Here is a 23,469-nt window from a genome sequence, read left to right on the forward strand (position 1 = left end):
TCTTGATCCCCTGAGCAGTCTAAAAATGCAAGAAGGGCCTTTACACTTGCCAGAAGCTCGGCTCTGCCCTTGCCGGTCCTGGAAGGAGCCTTTTAAAAAGCCCCATATGCTCAGAGACTTTGCGCCTGTTCAGTGGGGGAGATAGGTAGCCCAGAACACTTATTCTTTAGATGTCCCTTTTATGAAGAGGCACGTAGTAAGACCATTGTTTCCCTACTGGTGAGGCTTGCTGACCTCCCGGAAAAGCAAAAATTTGACCTTTTTCTGTTAGGCAAAGATCAGAAGACAACCCGAATGGTCGCCAGATTCTGTGTATGTACAGATCTGTAGGTGCAGACCATCTCCCAACTCAAACTAGTTTGTTAAGAAAATCCCCAAACTCGGTTCCATGGGTGACTCTGGGTCAGCTCCCTGCGGTAGTTGATTGTTGTACATTGTTTTTAAATTTATTGTTGTACATTGTTTTAATTGTTTGTTTTCCTTCTGTGACGGTACCCCTGAGTGTTTTTTATAAGCTGGTCTCCGACCGTAATAAATTATCTATCTATCCCCTGAGCAGTCTGTGGCTCAGCCATTGGAGTCTAGCAGTCCCTGGGCTCTGGTATTCCTGGAAATGCAGAAGGGATGGACCAGGGAGTAGATACATTTTCCTCAGAGCTGCAGTTCCTTGAGGTTGTTGCTTCCAAAGTCTGGGGCCTAGTTTGGAGCCATGACATTTACATGTACAGTGGTACCTCGGGTTACAGACGCTTCAGATTACGGACTCTGCTAACCCAGAAATAGTACGTCGGGTTAAGAACTTTGCTTCAGGATGAGGACAGAAATTGTGTGGTGGCGGCATGGCAGCAGCAGGAGGCCCCATTAGCTATAGTGGTGCTTCAGGTTAAGAATAGTTTCAGGTTAAGAACCGACCTCCAGAACTAATTAAGTTCTTAACGTGAGGTACCACTGTAAAAAGGTAAAGGTACCCCTGCCCGTACGGGCCAGTCTTGACAGACTCTAGGGTTGTGTGCCCATCTCACTCTATAGGCCGGGAGCCAGCGCTGTCCAGAGACACTTCTGGGTCACGTGGCCAGCGTGACAAAGCTGCATCTGGCGAGCCAGCACAGCACACGGAAACGCCGTTTACCTTCCCACCAGTAAGCGGTCCCTATTTATCTACTTGCACCCGGGGGTGCTTTCGAACTGCTAGGTTGGAAGGCGCTGGGACCGAGCAATGGGAGCGCACCCCGCCGCGGGGATTTGAACCGCCGACCTTTCAATCGGCAAGCCCTAGGCGCTGAGGCTTTTACCCACAGCGCCACCCGCGTCCACAGGTACCACTGTACTTAGGCCTTATTTCTTTGGGGAATGGCAACTGAAGGGTCCAGGCAAATTGGTCATGGTTTTGAGCTGAGATTTGAAGGAAAGTAGGAATGGTGCACCGCTCTAGGTGCTTTAGGAGAGAATTCCAGATGTAAGATGCAGTAAGGGAGAGGAGGAAAGCAAACATTCTTCATTTGGAGCTGAGATCATAAATTGCTCTTGAAAAGCATCTCATAATTCTTTGTAAGAATGAATATCCTCCTCGCATAAGGGTAGCAAGCTGTGTAACAATGGTTAGAATGCCATGTATTCATACTCTCGTATTTCCTATGCTTCCTGTTGTCTGGGTAGCTTGATGTACAGTGTTCAATTGTGCACAGAATTAGCCAAATATACAGCTTCTTTTAAAAAATGGAAACTCGCAATCCAGAAAGAAAATTCTCCTTATCTTAGAACTGACCTTCCCACAGGCTGCGTATCCTGTAGCACAACTGAAAATGTGCATGATAACAGGGATGTCCAGCTACTTTTGGGTTGGTGCCAGACACTAATTTCATTTCCCACTCCCTTCCAATAACACTCATGTGCAAAAGAAGTTGGACGCGGCAAACAAAACATTGAAACGGTGCTGCTTAGAAGTTAATCAAAACATCAATAAGTCATAACATCTGGAAGGCATCATGCAACTAGTGACGTCAGGAGGTTGTCAGATGTTTGCTGTTTTGTAGTGGTTTGTAATATTTGTTGAACAAGGGCTTTTACTAAGTTGATGTGTGAAGCATTTTAACACTTTCTCTTCAGGAAAGACTGGGAGATTTAACCAAAAAAAGAGACTGACTTGGTTGGTGATGATATATTTTATATTGGCAAACACGTGTTCCCAAAGTCATGTTTGCCATGTAGGAATACAGAGTGAAGGTTTAGGGGGGACTCAGCAGCGGGGAGGAAGGGATGCTTCATGTACTGTATCTGCTGGTTCTTCCCTACATTCCACCTTCTAATTCCACAGAAATTCACAATTCCACAGAAATACAGAAGGCTAATGATGCCCCCCAGCCCACATGACCTCCTTCCAAAGGAAGTCAAACCTGGGTAAGTGTTGTGTCCCTGGAATTACTCTCAGACTTACTCTTAGGTACATCATCATCATCATCATCATCGTAATAATAATATATTATTTATACCCCACCCATTTGGCTGGGTTTCCCCAGCCACTCTGGACGGCTCCCAACAGATTAAAAACAGAATAAAACAGCAAATATTAAAAACATCCCTAAATAGGGCTGCCTTCAGATGTCTTCTAAAAGTCAGATAGTTGTTTATTTCCTTGACATCTGACGGGAGGGCGTTCCACAGGGCGGGCGCCACCATCGAGAAGACCCTCTGCCTGGTTCCCTGTAACCTCACTTCTTGCAGTGAGGGAACTGCCAGAAGGCCCTCGGAGCTGGACCTCAGTGTCAGGGCAAAACAATGGAGGTGGAGACGCTCCTTCAGGTATACTGGGCCGAGGTATTGGTACCAGATAGCTTGGCAGAAGCTTTATGAGAAAAGTGGGTGTTGAGAAAGAATTCGAAGGAATGCTCAGCAGATCCTCAACAAACTCATTAAAAATGTATGAGCATGGTTGGACATCTCTTCGAAGGCTTGGAACCTTAAAACTGGCTGTTCTGCACTGTTTTCAAGATATTTTAAAAAGTTGTTATATAATTGTGTCTAATTGTTGTCTCTTTTATTATAAGCTGTCTTGGGCATTTTTTTTGGATATATGCTGTCAGGGAACTGCCATCAGAGGCAAGAGGAGAGGTAAGACGCTCCAATGATGCAGGGGAGGGAACTAGCAAGGAGAGAGAGAGAGCTTCCGCTGGGGAAGGAAATCCAGGGGACACCAGGGAGAAAGGGGAGGCTGAGAGTACTGCGGAGGGGAGGCTCCGAGACTCTTCCAGTGAAATCAGCGGAGAGAGCACAGGACCTCCGCTTGGCACGCCCATGCTGCGCAGAAGGTTTCCGCGCAGAGAATCTACGAGGAGACTTGGCGTCAAAGAATTTCTATGTTGGAGGAAGTTTAGGAGACGCCCACTCACGGATTCTGCCAGTGACTAAGACAGTTGCGTTGTAAGGGCTGTCAAACCAGGGAAAGGTTTAGCTATACGACCAGCTTGGAGCAGTTTGCAGTTTACGCACAAGCAACCCCAATTCCCACTACATATGCATTGCATAAGAAAACATGCCGCTTATTTCTTGTGGTAGAACAGTGATGTCCTTCTCTTCTAAGCAACTGTTCATGCTTAAATCTATTAGCTAACTTTGTTATTCAAACACATAGCACATCCCCAGCACTGGCAAGGTTTCACGTTTTGCTCTTTGTAAAACTACGATTTGCCAATTGAAACGTCCTCTAGTGTTCAGGCAACACTGTGTACCTAAAGCCTAACAGGTTATCTTCTCTCCCGTCAGGAATGCTCCTTCTTTAACTGAACCGTGGAACAAACTGATTTTCACAAAGGCGTGGCCTCCAACATCCCTTCAAACATTACCATCTGTAACCCTGCATAAAATGTAGCATTTACAGTCTGCAGTCATATAAGGGGTGGCTGGCTAAGGTACCATGCACGTGTCTTCTTCCTTTAACAAATGTATACATGGGCATGGCATTCTTGTTAAGAATGCTTGTTATGGATTCTCTACCTGCCTTTAGGTTCCCCAAGCAGAAAATTTACATTGGGAGTGGACTTAAAACGTAAATGTGCAGAAATATAGATTACGTCTGCAAAAACTGTGGCCCCTCATGCCCAACACAACCCCTTAAATATGTACTGTGGCCTCCTAAGTGCTCAAAACACACACTCTGCTCCAAAAACAGGACACTTCTTAAGCAGGTCATCATACCTGGCTGGAAGGCTGTGTTTTACTTGGTAGGTGTAAAGTTGCACAGGCCAGATATACATTCCCAGAAGAGGGACAACTGGGCACTGCCCCAGGGCAAAATCAGACCCTGATGCTATGCCATTACTGACACTGCCAGAATAAACTTTTCAAATCAGGGTGTGATTAATGTGTTGTGTATACCTGATGTCATTCGCCAATGAAATTAATTAGCATGGTTGACTATGGACAGTGGCACATTCTGGCTCTTGTGGGTTTCCTGCATAAATAAATTTGATGACATGCGTTAAATATGGTATTATAATAACTGTGTTTCCTGCCTCCCAATGCAAACATAGTTTCAAAGGGGTCATTTGTTCCTTCTATCCAGAATTCTAGGAAGTAATGAACAGCACAATTCTGTGAATACCTACTCAGAGATAAGTATCCACAGAATTGCATGCAAGACTAAGTTCATATATGGTTCATGATGGATGTGCAGAATTTAGAGTGCAATCCTATACAGGTTTCAGAAGTAAGTTTCGTTACATTCTATAGGACTTAAGATTAGTAGGTATAGGATTGCAACTTTTTCTTGCACTGGCTTCTTGACACAACATAATGGATTGTTTTCTTGTGTTCTTGAAATAGAAAGCTTTGCTTTTGGACAACTATAGCTTATAGTGGCCTGGTTTGCCACATTACAATAAACCACAGCTTAAAAACACACTACAGTTTAATGTAGGGGTCACCAACCTTTGTGGGTCCATGGACAAACTAGCCAACCAGGGAAGTGTGTGTCCACCACACACACACCACAAGCAAATACACATTACATCCTGTTTTCTTGGCTAGAAACGAATGCTTCCTTCAAACCTAATTTCCCTGTGGGTGTCACAAAAGGCTGCTGAATGTGCCTGTGCACATTTCTGGTTTAATGTGAAGCCTGCTGGGGACCACTGCTCAAAGGTGTCCATGGAACTAATGGGAATTGGATCCACTTAGATCAAGGGTGGCTAATCTGTGGCCTACCAGATATTGTGGAACTCCAACACCCTTCAGTCCCAGCCAGAATGGCCAATGGTCAAAGATGGTCAAATTTTATGGAAACTGTAGTTTAGCCACCACCAAAGAGCTCCACAAAATTGTGGTAGATCATCTGCTCAACTTGCAGAAGGCTGAATCTCTAGGTAAGACTCGGGGAAACCCCTGGAGAGCTGTGCCCAATCAGTGTCAAAAATGCAGAGCAAGATGGTTGGCTGGTCTTAGGCAGCTCCCTGTGTTTTCATTTCTCCCTGTGTTTTCATTTCTCCCCCACTACTGCTGCTGCCTTCCATGGTTGGAAGAAGACAGATTCCAGCTTGTTGCATTGTCCAAACCTGGGGCTGTAGTTTGCTTGTCTCCAAACAAACCATGAGTGGCAACCAAGATTTGTCCTTGGCTTATGGCTTATGGTTTGGTTGGGGGAAACAAACTACAGTGGTACCTTGTGTTAAGAACTTAATTCGTTCTGGAGGTCCGTTCTTAACCTGAAACTGTTCTTAACCTGAGGTACCATTTTAGCTAATGGGGCCTCCTGCTGCTGCTGCACTGCCGCCACATGATTTCTGTTCTCATCCTGAAGCAAAGTTCTTAACCTGAGGTACTATTTCTGGGTTAGTGGAGTCTGTAACCTGAAGCGTCTGTAGCCTGAAGCATCTGTAACCCGAGGTGCCACTGTACTGGTGTGACTCTGCTTTGTTTTGCTTGTGGTGCAACTGCAAGAAGAGTAAGGCAGGAGTGCCATGAAAACTTTTAAGTGTCACACACCAGCTTGCTATCTGTTTGCATTAAACCATCGTTTGCTTTAAAACTATGGTTTAGTGTGATGTGTGAACTGGGTCATTGTGTTACATTTCTTACATTACAAGTGCTTAATTTTTTTTACAGAAAATGACCAATATCTGTCCATCTAACCATTCTCCTTTCAGCCAACCTTTAGCCATTTATGCTGGATACTCATTAATAGTGTCCGTGACAAAGCAACAGCACTGCTGGTTGCATCGTGCTGTAGCTGCTAGTAGAAACGTCACATATCAGCCTTCAATTTAGAAGGGCAAGGGTTCTGAAAAAGAAAACATTCCACGAGCCGAAGATAAACAGCATGAGACTCGCACCGCAACCTCTGCAAGAGAAAAATGTGAAGGAGTGTTGGAAAGCTCTGAAGAGTGACAGAGGGAATCTGACAAGTTTTTATTTCGAGTTGGTTCTGAAGATTCTCATTAAAGCTTGAGATCAGCCTCCTTGATAGGCAAGCTCCCCACTCCTCCTACCTGATGCCCTGTATGAAGGCACTGCCCAGGCCTCACCAAGCTTTTCATGCCCCCTCCAAGCACATTGGCCCCCTCTATGAGATTTCAATCTCCAGTCAAGCCAGCCTCTTCTTCATTCACAGCAGCTAAACCTCTATAATGGGCAAATGCTCTTGAAAATACCTGATTGTTATTATACAGATGAGAAGATGTTTGGACCTAGAAACAGCTTGATTCTCTAACTCAGGTGTGGGGAACCTGTGGTTCTCCAGATGTTGCTGCACTCCAATTATCCCTGACCATTGTCCATGTTGGCTGGGGCTGTTGGGAGTCCTCAGGAAGGTCTTCTCAACCCTACTCTAGCTGCAGATTGGGTAGCAATGGCCAGTTCAGCATCTCTCTCTCCCCCTCTGTGTATGTTTGTGCGTGCTTGAAAGCTGGAGATGCCTGCAAAAATATCAGTTGCATCTGCTCTTAGTGACATACATGTATAAATGCCATATATGCTGTTGGTGTACATTACTACTACTCAAATTAAAATATGGTTTCAGCTGAAAGAACATGGATACAGACTCTTCTCCTCTCATCAGTTCTGTATTATCACTGTGTAACCATGACATCTTTGCTTGTGATAAGATGCTGGCACAGTTATTGCTGGATGTTTTCTTGTTATCATGCAACACACTTTAGCCTAAACACATATTTCTTACAGCATGGAAGTATTCTCCGTAGTTTTGTGGTGAATCCTGCCTTAGCACTCTTCTCAAAACAGTCGCAAGGTAATAAGAGCTTTCGATTTCTGTGTTGGCAGCTGCCTAGAAAAAGCTCTTACATGAATACTACAACCACTATTTAGAAGTTTTCTATACTTCTATACATGGTGAAGGCCATGGAGATGTCACACCAAGCACTAATACAAAAGTCAACTTGAGCGTATAGCATGACTTGCATTTACAATCCGTAATCATAAGTCTTTTACCATTATCAAATATTTTGCTAATCTTTTTACAGCCTTTATTGTTTGCAGCCACAAGAGGCAGTGATGGCCACCAGTCTGGATGGCTTTAAAAGAGGGTTATACAAATCCATGAAGGATAAAGCTATCAATAGCTACTAACCCTGATGGTGAAGTTCTGCCTCCAGGGTCTGAGCTGGTATGCTTCTGAGTACCAATTGCTAGAACCAGAGTGTCCTTGCAGTTAGGTGCTGCTTGCATGCTTCCTATAGGCTGGACACCATGAGAAGAGGCCGCTGGACTAGACGTGCTGCTGGCCTGATCCAGCAGGCTCTTCTTACATTCTGTGTTCTTCTTATTGTTAAGAGCACTTAGTTCAAGGAGAAACAACCTGTTTACCACAACTGGCATACTGGGAATGTGTCAGCTGAAGGTTGCTTTGCACCTGGTGTTGCAATCGTGCTTGCCACAGCTACTCAAGTCTTTGCAAAAATAAACAGATAAGAGCGAGGTAGAGATATGAATCTCCATAACAAACACTGGGCATGCATCAGTGCATCAGAGCCAATCATGGTTCATTGACACGCGCACTTCTTGCATATCCCCAAATATTTGGAGATGTTCATTTCTCTTTCACAGATGTAGCTGCACCAAACAAGTTGGCTGTTAAGTGGCTCTGTACAGTTTTGTACAGGGGAGTGTTGCTGTTGCAGGAGGTACTTAATCCTTTCATTTGCACCATTTTCATGATCTAAATCACCCTCCTCCCAAAGCTGCTTTGGTGCCTGTATGCTTTTCCGTGTGTGACAATTAGCAGCTTCAAGCAGGCATGGCCAAACTTGGCCCTCCAGCTGTTTTGGGACTACAGCTCCCATCATCCCTAGCTAACAGGACCAGTGGTCAGGGATGATGGGAATTGTAGTCCCAAAACAGCTGGAGGGCCAAGTTTGGCCATGCCCAGCTTCACGGAACGCAAGGGGGGGATATTTAGATTGGGAAAATGGTGTTTATGAAGAGCTAAGGACCTCGTCCTCCAATGCTATTCCCCAGCTCTGCTTCCTCAGTGTCTGCTTTAAGGCCCCCCGCCCAATTTTTCAGATCTCCCAGCATTTAATTTACTTTGGACTTGAGTATGCAAGCTCCTAAGAACTTCTTGCCTCTAATGTATTTTTTGGAATAAACTTGCAAACTTGGAAAGTGATGTGGCAAACAGCCGTTATAATTTAAAGGATTATACCTAGAAGTGTTTCATTTGAATGAAGCAAAGGGCATGTGTCTTTCTATACCCATACTGAAAGATGCACACAAGTTGTTGTTTTTTAAAAAAGAGTGATCTTCTGGATCAAATGTGAGTTGTAGTCAAAAGTAAGATCGTGAACAAAGACAATGTTTTCTTGGCCTCCCTCCACAGCAAATGGTTTATAACTCCCAGGTCAAGCCAGTGTGAGATAGTAGCAGTCAGCGTCTTAGTCTTAGAATAGGAAAACTTGGATTCCAGTTGCTACTCAGCCATGAACCGTCTCCTAGCCTAGCTTCCCAACGTGCAGATAAAACTAGAAATCCTACATACAGTCTTCTGAGCATCTTGGAGGAAAGGTAGAATAGAAATGAAATAGGATGTAGATTAAACAAATACCGTATATTTCACTCTGTAAGACACACCAGACCACAAGACACACCTAGTTTTTGGAGGAGGAAAACACGAAAAAAAATATTCTGAATCTCAGAAGCCAGAACAGCAAGAGGGATTGCTGCGCAGTGAAAGCAGCGATCCCTCTTGCTGTTCTGGCTTCTGTGATAGCTGTGCAGCTTGCATTCGCTCCATAAGACGCACACACATTTCCCCTTACTTTTTAGGCAAAAAATACGGTAAATATATTTGGATATATTTCAAGCATCATTTACACGCTAGAATGAAGATCAAGGGTGCCCCACTGGAAAATGACATATGACTATTCAGCTAAAGCAATCCAGGCATACTATTGTTCCTGTCAACCTTAGATCATTGTCTGACTCTGGAAAATAAATGCTCACTACTTTTTTACAGCCTTCCAACAGCTAATCTCTAAGCGGATTTTTTTTTTTTAAGGAAAAAGAAAAACCTGTGACTGATCGTAAATGTCTGCCATCAAGAATATAAACATGTCCATCCTTATCAGTGTATTTTAAGAGGCATTGGAAGGCGGGGGGCGCTTGAGTTTCATTCCTGGCTTCTAGGAATGCAACAGTCTCAAGTAATATAATTAGCAGTCATCCTTGCCTCTGATAGTTCTCAGCCTTAGAGGGGAAAAACGAAGGAAAGAAGAAATATATAGACACCGATGGTTGTTTTCTTTTGATAAAACCTCCCATGTTTTATAAGTATGTCACACCAGGTTCAAAGGCACAGATTACATGTGCAATTGCATATCTTCCTACGTGTGAAGTGCAGAGTGGAAAGCAAGGAGCCAGGCTTGCTAGGAGAAGTGGTAAACGGGTGTTTTCAGAGGCTGGGCAGATATTCCCGGAAACTGTTGACATCAACAGCTAGTTAAAGTGAGCTGTGAACAGAACAGCTTTTACCCAGGGGTGGAATTCCAATCAAGAGATTGGTAGGCCCCTACCTCTGACACATGGCAACCAAGACATTCTGTCCAATTTCGGCTGTTCGTGACCTGTCATTCAATATTTAGCAGGCAGGCCAAGACCCTTGAGGTCCCTTCCAACTCTACAATTCTTTGACAGGACATAAAATCTGAGGTTTTTCCAGAGCCTGCTGTGCTCTATTTATTGGGGATGTCTAAATAATATTTTGGACAAAACAACTGAAACTGAGTTTTCTAAATATTTCGATAACTGAAAACAAGTCAAAGGTTATATTTACTAATGCCTCAAGATAATACCTAAGAATGGTGGGTCTGTCTTTTAAGATAAGTAGGAAGGCCAGACTCTCCCCCTTGGGCTATCCATTCACTCTACCTCTGGCTTAAATCAAGCATTTCATAGAATGCTGCCTAGTCAGGTGGGATGAAACACCAACATTGAATAAAAGACCACCTAATCATGACAGTTGGGATGCGGGTGGCGCTGTGGGTTAAACCACAGAGCCTAGGACTTGCTGATCAGAAGGTTGGCGGTTCGAATCCCTGCGACGGGGTGAGCTCCCGTTGCTCGGTCCCTGTTCCTGCCAACCTAGCAGTTTGAAAGCATGTCAAAGTGCAAGTAGATAAATAGGTACCGCTCCAGTGGGAAGGCAAACAGCATTTCCGTGCGCTGCTCTGGTTTGCCAGAAGCAGCTTAGTCATGCTGGCCACATGACCCGGAAGCTGTACGCCAGCTCCATCGGCCAATAAGGCGAGATGAGTGCCGCAACCCCAGAGTCGGCCGCGACTGGACCTAATGGTCTGGGGTCCCTTTACCTTTTTAATATTGACAGTTTAATAAAAGCAGAGACATCACCTTGCCAACAAAGGTCCGTATAGTTAAAGCCATGGTGTTCCCAGTAGTGATGTATGGAAGTGAGAGCTGGACCATAAAGAAGGCTGATTGCCGAAGAATTGATGCTTTTGAATTATGGTGCTGGAGGAGACTCTTGAGAGTCCCATGGACTGCAAGAAGATCAAACCTATCCATTCTTAAGGAAATCAGCCCTGAGTGCTCACTGGAAGGACAGACCATGAAGCTGATGCTCCAATACTTTGGCCACCTCATGAGAAGAGAAGACTCCCTGGAAAAGACCCTGGTGTTGGGAAAGATGGAGGGCACAAGGAGAAGGGGGCGATAGAGGATGAGATGGTTGGACAGTGTTCTCGAAGCTACAAACATGAGTCTGATCAAACTGTGGGAGGCAGTGGAAGACAGGAGTGCCTGGCGTGCTCTGGTCCATGGGGTCACGAAGAGTAGGACATGACTAAACGACTAAACAACAACAACAAACATTTTCTGTGCTTCATCTTTGATTCTGCCAACTTAACGGCAAGATCAAATTGTGCTTCGTGAATGTATAAATGCCTATTACGGATGATGACTCAGGTCCTTGAGTTTTTCAATTTCATTCTTGGGATGGCAGTGGAACCTGGATAGAGAGGTGGTTGATTGCTATCTGTCTTCAGGGGCAGGAGTGATGAAATGTAGGAAAAGTTGGAAGGAATCCCTCTTGTTTGGCTAGAATGTGTCCCTGAACTGTGGTATCTACTCACCGTCCGCACTAAAACTTATTGATTCTGCCTTGCTGAAATGTCACATTGATGAGGCTGAACGCTGTTTGTTTGTTGGGGGGTGGGAGTGATTGAAGTGCAGGAAAAGTGTGGTGGGTGAATGACAGGGTGGCTGCAGAAAGATTTGGAAAGCAGCTACTTTAGGAAACCATGGGTGATAGAGACGAGAGCTCAGAAAAGGGTAAGCCAAGGAGAAAGCAGGGTTGCGACAACATGACATGAAGGTCAAAAGCAGGCAGGCAGGCAAGATGAGATGAGGAGTGGGGGGCTGGATGCTGTGTGTTAAGGGCAGTGCCTTTCAGCCTTGGCTTCCCCAATGTCGGCGGACTACAACTCCCATCAGCCCCATCTAGGAATGATGGCACTTGTTGTCCAACAGCATCTGAGATTGGGACCCAAGGTTGAAGAAGCCTGGGTTTGGGAGCCAAGGTGTCACATGGTTACTGGGTTTCTGAGGTGGGGATTCTTGTCTGTTTCCCCACTGTCACTGCATTATTGTGATTCGGGCACCTTAAAATGGAGCGGTGATGACGAGGGCTGAAAAAAAATGTAGCAGGTTCTGTTGGTCACCAGCTCTCAAAAGCCAATGGGATGAGTGTATTGAGTTACTTTAAATGCCACTTTTTTCAGAGTAATTTGCATATATATGTAAATATATGTATACACACCACCATTTGGGGAGGGGAGAACTGATCCTCCTCAAAAAGCCTGAGCTCACTAGCTAGTATCCCATGAATATACAGTGTCCCCCCCTCTTCTTGATCCATCATAATAATAAGCATTTTACTGCTCTGTTGGTTAGAGTATGCCAAGGTTGAAGTTCAATCCCCAAGTGGGACAGTTGCATATTCCTGGGTTGGACTAGATGATCCTTAGGGTCCCTTCCAACTCTAGAATTCTATGATTCTATGACTTGGAGTTCACTGTACTTTGATCCTGTAGAAATCAACGAGGCTTCAGCCACGACAACCAACTTTTCACATTGATTTCAATGACACCCAAGTTCAGCTATCTTAGCCTCCTCCTCATAACATGAGATCTTCTTTCCCAGTCTTACAGCAGTTCCACCCCCACTTTCACAGGTCCATTGGAAACTGTCACAATCTTACATGGCACTTCAAAAGGGAGTGAGAGCAAAAAAATTAAATAAGCATCTGGTCCTCAGTTGGCGAAAAATTTGGAAGAGTGAAAGCATTAGCACACAACTGCCGACTCTAATTTTAGAAATGGAGTTATAAGCCACACGCTTAGAAGGAATGTTGAAAATCATTAAGATTCAAAAGCTCGTCTCATCCTTGTTGTGAGATTAAAAGACCTGTTTTACATTTCACACTACATCAGATTTATGTTAATGTAATTGCCAAGTCCTCCCCACCACAAAGAATCCTGTGATTTATAGCTTGCCTCTTTTTTTAGAGCTCCCCCACCCAATTCAATTGTTCTAGCTCAGTCAACAGATCATGAGACTCTTAATCTCAGGGTTGTGGGTCTGAGCCCCACATTGGGCAAAAGATTCAAGCATCGCAGGGGGTTGTACTAGAGGACCCTAGTGATGCCATCTGCAGATCTATGATTCTATGATTTCTACAGCTGATGGTAGAAATGGTTTTCAAACTAACTTTAAGCCTATAGGGCAGATATGGCAACACATGAGCTTTAATTAGCTTTGACCTAGTAGGAAGGTTCTTTATGCGCCTGCCAAGGACTATGTTTGCAATGGATTTAAGCTTTTCTTGCAACTTATTTTCGCAATCCAGCTCTGTGGATCTCTATCGTAGAGGCTGACATTCAAAACATGTTCAGGTTGCAATCCTATCTACATCTACCATCAACTGGTTCAACAGGCAGCAGCCAGGTTGGTGGCTGGGATTCTGTTTAGGATTCATATACCCTTCTTTTGAAATAGCTTCTCTGGTTGCCACTTTTTTTCTGGGCCCAATTCAAGGTGCTCAGTGTCTGAAGCCCTAAATGGCCTAGACATCTGAAGGCAGCCCTGTTTAGGGAAGCTTTTAATGTTTGATGTATTACGGTATTTTAATATTTTGTTGGAAGCTACCCAGAGTGGCTGGGGAAGCCCAGCCAGATTGGGGGGGGTATAAATAATAAATTATTATTATTATTATTAGGGCGAGCTGCCCACAGAGGCACAGCGAGCCACTGCTGTGTGTCCCAGGGGAGCACTGCAGCGAGCATCCCAGGGGCACAGCGTCCGCGGCAAGGGTCCCAGAGGGGTGGGACGGTAATGTCACCCCCCCTCAGGGATGACACCTGGGGTGGACCACACACACCGCACCCCCTTCCTTCGCCAGTGTCTCTTGGTACTACCACTGACCTCAGAGGTTTGTGGCGATTGTGGCCTGGGAAAGGGCATTCTTTGTGGCAGCTCCTAGATTATGGAATTCCATCCCCACAGAGCTGAGTTGGGCGCCTTCATTATATAGTTTCTAACATACGTTGAAGAAACACCTTTGACACCTGAGATAGGTGTTTTCAGGACTCGCCCTATTCCTGAGACTGTAATTTGTTTTAAACTGCTTTTAATATGGAATTTCAAATGGCTGCAACCTGTTCTGGGTTCTGTAACCTGCAGAAGGGTGGGGGATATATAATAATTATACCACCTATCGAGTAAGGTCCACTGAACTCAGACTGAACACTTCTAAGCAAACATGTGATTTAAAAGTAAGTTTAGAACAGGGGTGAGGAACCAGCATATCATGATTTGAGTTTCGGGGAGAAAACCATTTCAATTACATTAAAACTGTATAATCCTAGCAAAATATTATTGGGGGTGGGCAGCTGAATCCACTCTCATCACCAGGCATAAAGCACTGCTATCAGATCATTTGTTCCATTTAACTTGCATTTGTTTGGCTGAAGATGAGAGGCTGAAATGCACCCTATAACATTCAGCAGGCGCTCCCTCCCGAATCAGGTGTGTTGCTTTGTTTTTCCTCTGTGACGCAGCCTGACAGCAAACTGCCTCCTCTCCAGGATAAGCGAAGCCCGGTATAATCACAAACAAAGTGTTCTTATCACCATCCTCATTTTCTAGATGCGCTAGTTGACCCACTTTGCTTGGGATCATCAACGGCATCTTCACCCACCATGTGTAGGACCACACCCACCTTCTTCAGATTTTTCAAATGTTGTGGCAACTTTTAAAAAAACTGAAATGAGCAGCAGTACAGCTTGCAAGTTAATTTCAGAAAGGTTAAGAAATAATAATAAAAAAACCAAGGTTACGATCTTCTTCTTAAGGGCACACAACAAAACGGCCTCGCCATCTTGAGTACTGCAAACCAAAATAAGGTGGTCAAGGTATTTGACTCTGTTTCTATTCCTAGTCCTCGGCACTGTCCTGGACTGCAAGTGCTTGGACCACGAAGTAGGGACAGCCCCGCCAGAGAAAATGCCAGCAATTTTTCACCACCTTGCCAAAATACTAACACCTCCCCTTGGGTGAGGAAACAGCCCCTAAGGCAATCCCCAAAGCATGCCAAGGGAGCGGCCCAGGAGCCGGACTTCCCTGAAGGATAAAAATGCTTCACCTCACATTGCTGTGAAAGAAGCAGAGGGCATAAGCTTTGAAAACAGCTTGTTCTTTTTAACAGAAGAAAGAAGAAAATCACTATTGCAATCTTGTGCTGATGCAAAAATAATCAATAAGGCTCAGGGGGAAAAAGGGATGTGGAAATATATAATTTTGTTTGACTGAGAGTGTTGTTCTCTCCTACAGTCTATAGCACCTCCTTTCAATCTTTAGGGACACATCCCCCTGGGTGATTAAAATAGTTTCCAGTCACCCCCTCCCCTCACCTGCCAGACGTCGGTCTCTTGTGGTCTTCCAAATAGCGTCCAAGGCTCTGGTCGTGGAATTTCTGATATGATCACTGAACGATCTCCTCAGAGGAGCTCTCACTGGGTGGTGATCCATAATGCGGAGAAGAAAATGTCACGTCCACAACAGAAAAAGATACATCACCATCTTTCCAGTCGGGCCTCAGGAGAAAGGGACAGTCTCTGCTTAGCTATTTCCCGGATATTCTTTCTGCAAGGTGGGTCCATTGCTTAGGAAAGGTTTACCACCAGTCGTTCTCTCCTCCCCCCCCCCCTTTCAAGATTCAGGCATTGCAGTTCCCCTCGCTGCAGACACAGGGAAGCGCAGAGACTGCAGCAGGCAACCTACTGGCAAGCTGCCAGAGTCAGGGCTGCTGCTGCCGCTCCTGCCCGCCACATCTGGAAAGGCTTACCAATGAGCTAATGAGATGATACTCTCATTTAGATCTGGAGCTTTAGCAGGGGGAATAGCCAGAGGTCTCAGGCTTCCTGGCTGAGGGAAACAAAACATGCTGGGCTCGTCGCTTTCTCACACAAGCCCCGTTCTGAAAGGCCTTTCTGCAAAAGCTGACAGTTCAGGTGATCTTTCATTTCCAAGGGGAGGTGGGCACTAAAAGAGAACGAGATAGGAAGCGCCGGCCTTTTCCTGATTACAGCCTGTTTGTTTTGCTTCTCGTGGTCTCCCCCCACCTCCCTCTCTCCTTTCTTTCCACATGATTTGAAACGCCTCTCACAGTCATCCAGGCTTGGGTCCTCTTTTCTGAAGCCTCAGACTGGCAGTGCTGAGGACCCCTGCCCAGATGTCCTTTCCATGGCACCTTCGTGATCTTTGCTCGCAGTGCAGCCATATGCAATCCTGCCTTCAACTACTGTTTGCGCCCGCAAAAGTTTTGGGGTGGCCACACTTCTTCATTTCTATTACAGTGGTACCTTGGGATAAGAACTTAATTCATTCTGGAGGGCCGTTCTTAACCTGAAACTGTTCTTAACTTGAGGTACCACTTTAGCTAATGGGGCCTCCCGCTGCCGCCACACCGCTACTGCACGATTTCTGTTCTCATCCTGAAGCAAAATTCTTAACCCGAGGTACTATTTCTGGGTTAGCGGAGTCTGTAAGCATAGCGGCGGCGCGGCAGCAGTGGGAGGCCCCATTAGCTAAAGTGGTGCTTCAGGTTAAGAACAGTTTCAGGTTAAGAACAGACCTCCAGAATGAATTAAGTACTTAACCCAAGGTACCACTGTAGTTAGTTAGTTTATTGCAGGCTCAGTCACACTGCCACCTCCTGCCCCAGGGCAGTGGTTAAATGTAAGATGTCATGAATTAACTCAAGCAGACAATGATTACAGATATACGTGGATTTTTGGTTCAGGCACTGGGTGTATATTCATTCCAGCCCCAACCAGCCCCCCCAATAAAATTATTTAATTTTAAAAAGGTAAGGGAACCCCCTGCTTAAAAAAAACCCCAAACACCCTGGTAATATCCATCCCTTCCTTTCTGAGGTTGGACAAAAAGACCAGCAAGGTTCCTTCCAGCTCTAGAATTCTATTGGGATATATTTATTTCTATTGATTACATTTATATCCTCACTTTCCTCCGAGGTAGCTCAAGGTGGCAGGCATACTTCTCTTTCTTCGTCTTCCCATTTTATCCTCACAGCAGCCATGGAGGTAGGCCAGGCTGAGAGGCAGGGACTGGCCAAGGTCACCCAGTGGGGATCGAAACCCTGGTCTCCCAGGTCATAGTCCAGTACTCTAACCACTACACCACACTGGTATACTAGATGCACCAAAGGTCTGCTGAAGTATAGGGCAGCTTTGCTATGGTCACTATGGACTGATTTATAGATGTGGGTGTTGTAGGCTGAAATGATGGCGTGAATTTGCCCATCTGTGGAAGCCCTAGATCTAGGGTTCGTGGGGAAGATTAGTGGAGAGGGTGGGCGCTCTGCACATGCTCAAAGGCTTTCCCCTTATTATTACTTCACAGATCCCAGGGTCAAACTCCATCTCTGAGCAAGCCAAGTTTCACCTATCAACCAAGGGACTGAAACAGAAAGGGCCATCTCTACTTGCAGTTGACACAAAGAATGGGCCTTATTCTGCGATAAGCATGTAGTTTAAGGGAGTGGGAAGGGAGACAGACTGGGAGGCAGAATATAAGTTCTGTGAGTGTACATATGCTCCAAATTTCCCTCCTTTGTTTAAAAATCCAATTAATTTATTTTCTTTTTCTTTTGGTGGGGAGAAACTTTAATGTGATTTGTCAGGATTATCTCACCATTCAGAAAACAAAATCTTATTTTCCCCTTAGCCTGGAAGGATTTTTTAAAAAGCATTTGGAGCAAAACTGCATTTTTAATAAGCTTGCTAGACAAGCAAGCAAGCAAACTCACAGATGCAGAGTGGCTTTTTTGCCGCCCAGACGGTGAACCACAAGAGCAATATCCTAGTTACAGATGTCGCCTGCAATCCCTGATGACTCCATCGAGACAAAAGATAGAGTCAAGTCTCTTGTCTTTGCAGCCTAATGAAAGTGCCTTTGCTTGCTAACCCTGTGGAAATAATTCAAAAAAACAGTGCATCTCTCCAAAGGCAATATAATCCAATCACTCACTTTGATATAGCGGTAAAATGGATATGCCATCCATTGCTGCACATCAAGGCTTGATTATATTAGAGCCAAACCTGATATGCTACAGGGATCTACAAAGGAGATTGTATTAATATTGGTGCAGGTGGGGGGATTTTCAGTTCTGGCCAACATCCCTTCTCCCTTCTCTCCCACTCCCGTATCATTTTCCCGAATGAAGTCGTTCTCCAAAAGCAGTTGTTTGTCCTTCCCGCGAAAACGTACATCTCACTAAAGCAACATTTGAAAACTTTCCTTTCAGTAAATATCATTCATTGGCTACCAATGCCTAAACTACACGTGGAATTTTAAAGTGTTCTGAATGAATAAAGTAAACAGTTGAGTACCACGAAAAGATGGCTGCAGTTGCTCTTCTGTCACTCAGGATAGCGAACCACAAAAACAGGAGCAAGGAAACTCAGGTGTGGGGGCAAAATGTGGCCCTCAAGGCTTCTCTGTCGGGCCCTCTGAATTTTACCCAGGCCACACCCCTCACAGGTCCTTCTTGAGAAGGTTTTCTGTTTTGCATGGCTGGATTGTGGCCTTAAATTCTGATAACACTTTTTGGTTGCCTATTGTCAGGGAACTGCCATCAGTGCTGGAGGGAGAAAGCAAAATCCAGAGGGATTCCAGAGAGCGTCCCAGGATTGGGAGAGGCAGCCCATCTTCTGGGGAAGAGAATCAGTGTAGCACCAGTGGAGAAGGGGGGCAGATGGGGGAAGCGGCGAGGCAGTCCCATGACTCCTTGCCAGGGACCAGCGGGGAGAGTAGGGGTCATTCACTGCCTACGCCCTCCTTGCGCAGAAGGCTTTCGCGCAGAGAGAGTAGGAGGAGACTAGGCGTCAAAGAGCTTCTTTGCTGGAAGAAGTTTAAGAAACGCCCACTGACGGATTCTGCCAGCGATTGAGACAGCCACGTGTGAGTGGCTGTCCGGACAGAAAAGGTTCACTCAGGCAACCCAGCCAGGTGTTTGCACCGGCTTACGCACGAGCAGCCCCCAGAACCATTCCACCTATGGTATAGAAAACACCCTGCTCCTTTATCCTTTATGGGGTATCCAAGAGAGTCCTATGTAGGTCCTATGGAGGTCCTATAGAGTCCTATGTAGGTTCTCTATCGGTAGGAGAAAATAACAGAGGCCAACCAGAGAATATTGAGAAGCAAAGCAGCTAGTAAGCCTGATCTTTATTAAACTGTTGCAACAGGGTCTCATTGCCACACACAGGAGGCAGGAGGTGCGCAAGCCCTTATATAGAGCAATGGTGCGCAAGCCCTTATATAGACATTTTGAAATTGCCCACCCTGTAGTCAGAGACCACCCCCCAAAACATCATACATACATCACAGAAGGAGGTGGGCTACAGCAGAAATACATTGCAGGAGGCGGTCTACAGCAGAAATCCTGTTTGCCAGGATATCTGTTAATGGTCACTGTTTGCTTGGCCTGGGCAGCCTGGCCATTCTTTTGTGATGGTAAATACTTTAATTCCTGAATCCAGGTCACAGGCTCACCCTATTCACCCACACAAGTACACCCTTAAGACAGGTAAGCAAAAGACAATGGCGAGGCTTTCCCATTTCCTTCCTCCTTGCAGGGAAATATTTGAGGCCACTGGGAAAGTCAAAATGACTTCAGGATTGTTCTCCTGTACTATTTAAGAAACATAGTTTATATACTTATGTATGTGTTTGCCTTGTAAATTTATGAACGTTTATTTTATATTTGGGACCTTATAATTCTTATAACACCTAGAGGGAGGACAGAGAGGAGTATGCAGTTTCGCAACATATCACAAGTCAGGGTCATAAAGGACCTTCATGTCAACAGGCAAATCTTACACATGTTTACTCTATTGATCAGGTCCCAGGTACAGTTTGCACTGACAATAAATGGCAGCAATCGTTAAAATAGTATACTGTAGTTCTATGGTGTTTTTAAAACTATTTTTAAAGTGGGTGCAGAAATACCCACGTTGTATCTACAGTATTCTATCAATTTTGGTTTCTCTGTTTTTCATTTTTCCAATCTTAAGTTCAGTACCCATTTTCACATTGGTTTGCAATATTTGTTGCAAAAATTTGTTGCAAAAGTCCTCTTTAAAATTCTACGGCATTTTAGTGTGAATTTCTCCCAATATACACATTATTGAACACATGTTTTCCTAATATACACATTTTACAAAGCAATTTCCCTTAATACGATGCATTTTTACACATTGCTTTCTCTAAAACATGCATTTTAAGGCACACTTTCCCCTAGTATATGCATTATCCTACCGTTACTTGGCTAGGGAATTGAACTGCAAAATTCTGAGAGGCGTGAATTTTGAAGATTCGCTTTTAAATGCAAATTGAATCAAATTTATTCCTCATCCCAAATTACAACAGATAGAGGTTCTCCACTCTAGCAGGCAGAAAGAATCATGCAGCAGAAAGGGAATATACTGCTGTCACTAAGCATCTATTCCCACAGCCAGCTGCAAAGGTGTGGGGTGGGCGGTTATTCATCCACCAAAATCCAGTCCAGCAAGTTGCAAACAGAAATCAGGTAGGTTGCAGAAAAATACCTGCATAGCTTGCAGCTCTGCCAGGCAACTTAAATACAGCTTATATAATATAGTTCTTCTGGCTATGAAATAACATGAGATGGGTTTGCCATGCCACAGAAAAAAAGTTCAGCTGCCCCTCCCTGCCCCTCTGAAAATGCCTCGGAGCATCAGTAAAAAGTTCCTTTTAACTGTTTGGTTTCCCAGTTAACACTGAAGCAAAGCATACAAACATACAGTCCTAAGATATTTTCAGGTCTCATTGATAGAGGTCTGTTTTTCCTTTCTTCCTGCCCATAGATTTCCAGTGAAAAGATCCTCAATATAACAAAAATACGTATGTTTTAAAGTGCAAGACAGAACACACAGCCTGCTTTCTCTGAGCAGCCCCACTTTAGAAGCCCTCGTAGTAAAGGAAAGTATTTATGACACTCCATTCTTCCCGTTCCTGTTGAAGCAATGCGCTCGCCATGTAAGGAATGCGCACACATCCTTGGGCATCTGAATCCTTGAGTATCACGTGAGTCCTCCGCATGCTGCACACTCCGAGTTTTTATTTTCCGTACCCACCCATTCACGTGCAAACACCAGAGATTGTCAGTTTCTTTACTACTGAACGCGAATCATTATAATTAACTTTACAGAGAAACAATGCTGGGGTTATCCCATTAGCAGAATTTTGCGGTGGGCCTCGAGACTGCTGCAAGCTGTGGTTGGTTGTTTTCTTTCTCTTTCAAAGTCATTTCTGTCTCCAGACTGCCACACTCATCCTGGCAAAATGCTCAAACCCAATTCACTCCACGCATTCCACCTGGGCAGATTTTGATACATATAATTGCCTTTTCTTCTCTGCTAAACCCCAAACGGTAGATAGATGTCAGAGCCAAAGAGCACTTCAGTTCGTGCTATTTTGAAATGGCACCGCCATCCCCTGCTCCAAATGCGCCAGAAGAAAGCCTCCATCACTTTCTATACTCTATGCTATCAACCGCATATTCTGCAGGGCTAGTTCGATACAGTGCCAAGGCGAAAGATTAGTCTCAATTATTATTATTTTTGCAAAGAAACCCCATTGAAAGAAACCTGTTGTCTAAGTGCTCTGCTGGATTGCTGCCTAATTTCGATGGACAGGCTGAATGATTTACATGGCAAGATGGTTCTATCTCTTTGCACTGCAGCTGAAAAGGAAGGCGAAACTGCTGCAAGGCCACCATCACAAAAACACAAACCAAACATTCCCGACAAACCTCGAACTCTTTATAAAGGCCAGTTAGGTTGTCCTGCCGATTTCCTTCATGCCTGGCTCACCGGTGGCCTCACCTGCTGCTCTCATGTAATTAGTCTTAAGCCATCCTCAAACAATTAGAAGCGCTTAGCTTTGCCCAAATTGCTGGCAGTCGCTTTTGAAGTTGTGTGTATTAATGAGAGGAAATGGGACATTTATTGAAAACTGGTGCCACAGCTTAAAACAGGGTCCTTGAAACAGGAAGGAAGTTATTAAAACTTCATTCATTTAAGCCATGTGTGGCGGAGACGGCTTCAGTGGAATTGGAGTGCGTTCACCTACAAAAGCAGCGTTAAAACAGAGACGGGTGGCTGAGTTTCAGCCAAGGTGTATTGTTTCATTGGGACTTCAATGGGACTTCCCACAAGCCGCACAGCTCAGTCCCAAAAGAAGGTTTCAAGTAGGGTCATGCTCTTTCCCTTCCACCACCTCATCACCACTTTTCTAAAGATCCCAAGCCACCTCTTTCCAAGGGGAAAAGGAAATACTTTTCTCCCTCCTCCTTCAAACCCAGCAAAGAATTGGCCCAGTGCTGGCTGTAAGCTATAATACCAAAACCAGACCCTCCAAGTGTCCCTATTTTCCAGGGACAGTTCCAGATTTACACATGCTGTGCCACTTTCTGATTTGATCCAGGAATGTCCCACTTTACCTTAGGGTGTCCCTGTTTTCATTGGAAAAATGTTGGGGGGGTATGGAGTTATGCGACCCCCCCTCCTGAAGCCAAGAAGAAAAGTAACTATGCAACCTTTAGAAGACATCTGAAGGCAGCCATGTACAGTGGTACCTCGGGTTACATACGCTTCAGGTTACAGACTCTGCTAACCCAGAAATAGTAACTCGGGTTAAGAACTTTGCTTCAGGATGAATACAGAAATCGTGCTCCGGCAGTGCAGCAGCAGCAGCAGCAGCAGGAGGCCCCATTAGCTGAAGTGGTGCTTCAGGTTAAGAACAATTTCAGGTTAAGAATGGACCTCCGGAACAAATTAAGTACTTAACCCGAGGTACCACTGTAGAGGGAAGTTTTTAAATGTTTAATGTCACTGAGAGATATTGTGCACATTAGGCAATATAGACATGATCGTAAACAAAGAAATAAAAACTATTTTTGCATTCTCCAAGCAGCATGAGCTTACAAAACTGTGCATCAATTTCATTCAAAGAGCAAAACTGTTACAAGAAGAACTGTAAGAGTGCTGAAATCACTTTGTTGCAAATAGCTTCATTGAGCAGCTTTGCAAAATACTGTATATGCATAGAACTGAGAAAGCACAAACTAAGCTGAGGGATTGCACACATTCTGCGTCTGAGTTGGGTTATACAAACATGCTCTAGTTTTTCAGCCAAAACTTATGCTAACTGCTTATGGAAAACAAATTCCAAAAGCTAATTTTTCTCATGGTAAACAATGTGTTTTCCCACTTTCAAGTAAGGTTGGCATAGCAAAGATCCACACTGAACCATTTAAGAGTCAGAGGCAATTATCCTAAAATGAATACAGTGATTATCACATCAGCTAGAAAATGTACTTCTACCCACAATAAAGTGATTATGAGC

At 44.6% G+C, this 23,469-nt stretch overlaps 1 protein-coding gene across 9 annotated transcripts in view; it reads right to left on the minus strand.

Moving 5' to 3' along the window:
• Window positions 1-23,469, minus strand: part of DLC1 (DLC1 Rho GTPase activating protein) — a 264,082-nt gene that overhangs the window by 119,710 nt on the left and 120,903 nt on the right. The window contains exon 1 of one of the 9 annotated variants that reach the window (XM_083459742.1): window positions 15,429-15,758. The exons of the other annotated variants lie outside the window; for them this stretch is intronic. Within the exon in view, the coding sequence (XP_083315868.1) occupies window positions 15,429-15,546 (118 nt within the window). The 5' untranslated portion in view covers window positions 15,547-15,758. Of the gene's footprint in view, window positions 1-15,428; window positions 15,759-23,469 lie in introns of those variants that run through there. 9 annotated transcript variants of the gene reach the window in all.

The sequence above is a fragment of the Podarcis liolepis genome (assembly GCF_965112155.1).
Source record: "Podarcis liolepis genome assembly, chromosome: 9".
NCBI classification, from domain to species: domain Eukaryota; kingdom Metazoa; phylum Chordata; class Lepidosauria; order Squamata; family Lacertidae; genus Podarcis; species Podarcis liolepis.